Source organism: Galeopterus variegatus, unplaced genomic scaffold (assembly GCF_000696425.1).
Source record: "Galeopterus variegatus unplaced genomic scaffold, G_variegatus-3.0.2 Scaffold985, whole genome shotgun sequence".
Taxonomy (NCBI): Eukaryota; Metazoa; Chordata; class Mammalia; order Dermoptera; family Cynocephalidae; genus Galeopterus; species Galeopterus variegatus.
The window spans coordinates 369,195-372,980 of NW_007727096.1; the positions used below are offsets into that span (position 1 = coordinate 369,195).

At 41.4% G+C, this 3,786-nt stretch overlaps 1 protein-coding gene across 1 annotated transcript in view; it reads right to left on the bottom strand.

Annotated features, from left to right (window-relative positions):
* CARF (calcium responsive transcription factor) overlaps nucleotides 1-3,786 on the bottom strand; it is a 74,835-nt gene that overhangs the window by 9,172 nt on the left and 61,877 nt on the right. Inside the window, exon 15 of the mRNA XM_008574033.1 lies at nucleotides 543-579. Within this exon, the coding sequence (XP_008572255.1) occupies nucleotides 543-579 (37 nt within the window). The remainder of the gene's footprint in view (nucleotides 1-542; nucleotides 580-3,786) is intronic.

The window sequence follows — 3,786 nt, forward strand, 5'->3', positions numbered from 1 at the left end:
CCCTTTTCCCAAAAAAAACTCCCCCGCCGGGGGGGGCCGGGGGGCCCCGGGGGGGGGGCGCCGGCTCCCGCCGAGGGTTCGGATCCCATGTGGCGACCGGTTCCTGCTCACTGGCTGAGCATGGTGCGGACGCAACACCGAGAGTTGCGATCCTGTTGCCGGTCCCCGGTACGGGCGTGACACCGAGGGTTGCGATCCCATTACCGGCCAGTAAAAAAGACAAAAAGGAAAAAAAAAATTCTCTCCCCACAACTTAAGAGTCCTGGGTCTATAATTTTGGTCACTCTCTTACAAGAACCCTAAAATCCCTTGTCTTTCTGTCCTTTGGTAATATTCTCCTGGTAAAACCCTAACTCTGGATGAAAATAGCTTCCTGTGCCTATACATGGGAAGCTCAGTGCTGCTAAAAAAGAAACTTACTACTACACCTAATACCAATTCATGATCATCGCCTCAAATGGACCTTTACCTGTATCTGGCCATGTTTCTCTAACTCTATTTGGAATTATTTCTAATCTCCACTTCCCTCAAACACACACTACCTTTCCTGAGACCTTTCTTCATTCTTAGCACTCTTACCTGAAGAGAAAAGAGAAGCCAACAGATAGAAATCTCAACTTCCCATCACCATCTTCATCTACATCTATCTCTTCAGGTCTCCATTGTCTTAAAATACCTTCCCTCAACCCCATGCTCCCTTCATAGCAAATTTCTTGCAAAGGTGGTCTACATATTTTTTTGAATGTTGTTTTTCTTGGTTATGAATATTCATGGGGTACAAAGCAAATTGTCACCACATGTGCATAAGACGTGATGGCCAGATCCATACCGGCAGCATGTCCATTACCACAAATTGTGGTTATACCCCCTGTCTCCCACCCAATTATCCCCTCAATTATCCCCGACCTCCCTCCCCATCTCCCTTTCCCCACTCCACTTTGTATCCCTAGGTATGTTCTCTCCCTCTGAAAGTCCAACACACCACTGTGGCCTGTCTTTCTTTCTTCTTTATCTCTAAGCTCCCACTTATGAGAGAGTACATATGGTATTTATCCATCTGTACTTTGCTTATTTCACTGAACATAAGTTTCTCCAAGTTCATCCATGTTGTTGCAAATGGGAGAATTTCATTCTTTTTTATGGCAGAGTAGTATTCCATGGTGTATATATACCACAGTTGCCTTATCCAATCATCCATCAATGGACATTTAGGTTGATTCCATATCCTGGCTATTGTGAACAGAGCTGTGATGAACATAGAGCTGCAGGGATCCCTTCAACATGATGATTTCCATTCCTGTGGGTATATACCTAGAAGTGGGATTGCTGGATCATATGGAGGATCTATCTGTAGTTGTTTGAGAATCCTCCATACCATTTTCCATAGTGGTTGTACTAATTTACAATCCCAATAGTGTAGAAGCGCTCCCTCCTCTCCACATCCTCGCCAGCATTTGTTATTCTCATTCTTTCTGATTATAGCCAGTCTAACTGGGGTGAGATGATATGTCAGTATGGTTTTAATCTGCATTTCCCCGATGACTAATGATGTTGAACATTTTTTCATGTACCTATTAGCCATTTGTATGTCTTCCTTTGAAAAATATCTATTCAGTTCCTTTGCCCATTTTTTAATTGGGTTATTTGTTTTTTACTGTATAATTGCTTGAGTTCCTTGTATATTACAGATATTAATCCCTTGTTGGATGCATAGTTAGCAAAAATTTTCTCCCACTTTGTATGTTGTCATTTCAAACCGTCGATTGTTTCCTTTGCTGTGCAGAAGCTTTTTAGTTTGATATAGTCCCATTTGTTTATTTTTTCTTTTGTTGCTTCTGGTTTTGGGCTCATGTTCATAAAATCTGTGCCTAGACCTAGTTCCTGAAGGGTTTCACCTATATTTTCCCTTAGTAATTTTTACAGTTTCAAGTCTCATTCTTAAGTCTTTAATACATTTTGAGTTGATTTTAGTACACGGTGAGAGGTGCATGTCTAGTTTCATTCTGCATATGGATATCCAAGTTTCCCAGCACCATTTATTGAAGAAGCAATCTTTTCCCCAATGTACATTTTTATTCCCTTTGTTCAATATCAGATGGCTGTAAACCTGAGGGGTGATATCTGGGTTCTCTATTCTGCTCCACTGGTCTGAGTGTCTATTTTATGCCAGTACCATGCTGTTTTGGTTACTATAGCTTTGTAGTATAATTTGAAATCAGGTAGTGTTATGCCTCCAGCTTTATTTTTTTTGTTCAGGATTGCTTTGGCTATTTGGGGTTGTTTTAGTCTGTTTTGTGTTACTATAACAGAATACCTGAAACTAGGTAATTTATAAAGAAGAGAGGTTTATTTGGCTTACAATTCTGGGACATCTGCATCTGGCATGGGCCTCAGGCTGCTTTTACTCATGGCAGAAAAGTGGCAGGCAGCTGGTGGGTACAAGCAGATCACATCGCAAGAGGAAGCAAGAGAGAGAGAGGAGGTGCCAGGATCCTTTAAACAATCAGCTCTCGTGGGAACTAATAGAGTGAGAACTCACTCACTACCCCTCCTCCCCCAGGGAGAGCATTAATCCATTCATGAGGGGTCTGCCCCCATGACTCAATCAGTTTCCAACACTGCCACATTGGAGATCAAACTTCCACATGAGTTTTGGAGGGGACAACGCATACAAACTCCATCAGGGGTCTTTTGTTGTTCCATATGAATGTTGAGATTGTTTTTTCCATTTCTGTGAAGAATGTCATTGGTATTTTGATGGGGATTGCATTGAATCTGTAGATCACTTTGGGTAGTATAGACATTTTCACAATGTTAATTCCTCCAATCCAAGAGCATGAAATGTCTTTCCATCATTTTTTGTCTTCTTTAATGTCTTTCAATAGTGGTTTGTAGTTCTCACTGTAAAGATCTTTCACCTCCTTGGTTAAATTGAATCCTAGGTATTTTCCTTTTTTTTATGACTGTTGTAGTAAATGGGCTTACTCTCTTGATTTCTCTGTTTGCTCATTATTGGAGAATATAAATGCAACTGATTTGGGGACATTTATTTTGTATCCTGCAACATTACTGAAATTATTAATCAACTCTAGGAGTTTTTTGATAGAGTCTTTAGGTTTTCTATATATAGTATCATGTCATCTGCAATTAGAGACAGTTTGACTTCATCTTTTCCAATCTGGGTGCCCTTTATTTCTTTCTCTTGCTTGATTGCTCAGGCTAGTACCTCCAGTACTATGTTAAATAGAAATGGTGAGAGTGGGCATCCTTGTCTGGTTCCTGTTCTTAAGGGAAAAGCCTTCAGTTTTTCCCCATTCAGAATGATACTGGTGGTGGGCTTATCACAGATGGCTTTTATGTTGTTGAGATACTTTCCTTCTACACGTAATTAGTTGAGAGTCTTTATCATGAAGGGATGTTGAATTTTGTCAAGTGCTTTTTCAGCATCTATTCAGATAATCATATGGTTTTGTCCTCGAGTTTATTGATGTGATGTATCAAGTTAATTGACTTTCATATGTTGAACCATCTTTGCATCCCTGGGATGAATCCCACTTGACCATGGGGGTCTCAGGAGGCAGGACTACATGTAGCCTCTGCCAAGAGTCCCTCAGGGAGTAAAGCCACATGCAGCCCTGCCGAGAGAGTGCAGCAAGGTGAGTTGCTCAAGGCATGCCTTGAGCTAGGGGCTGCCGCCTGGGGAGGAGACCAACCAGAGACCAGACACAAAGTTCTGGGGCTTAGCGCATGCACTAAGCAACTTCATTGGGTAAAAGTGTGTCTTAT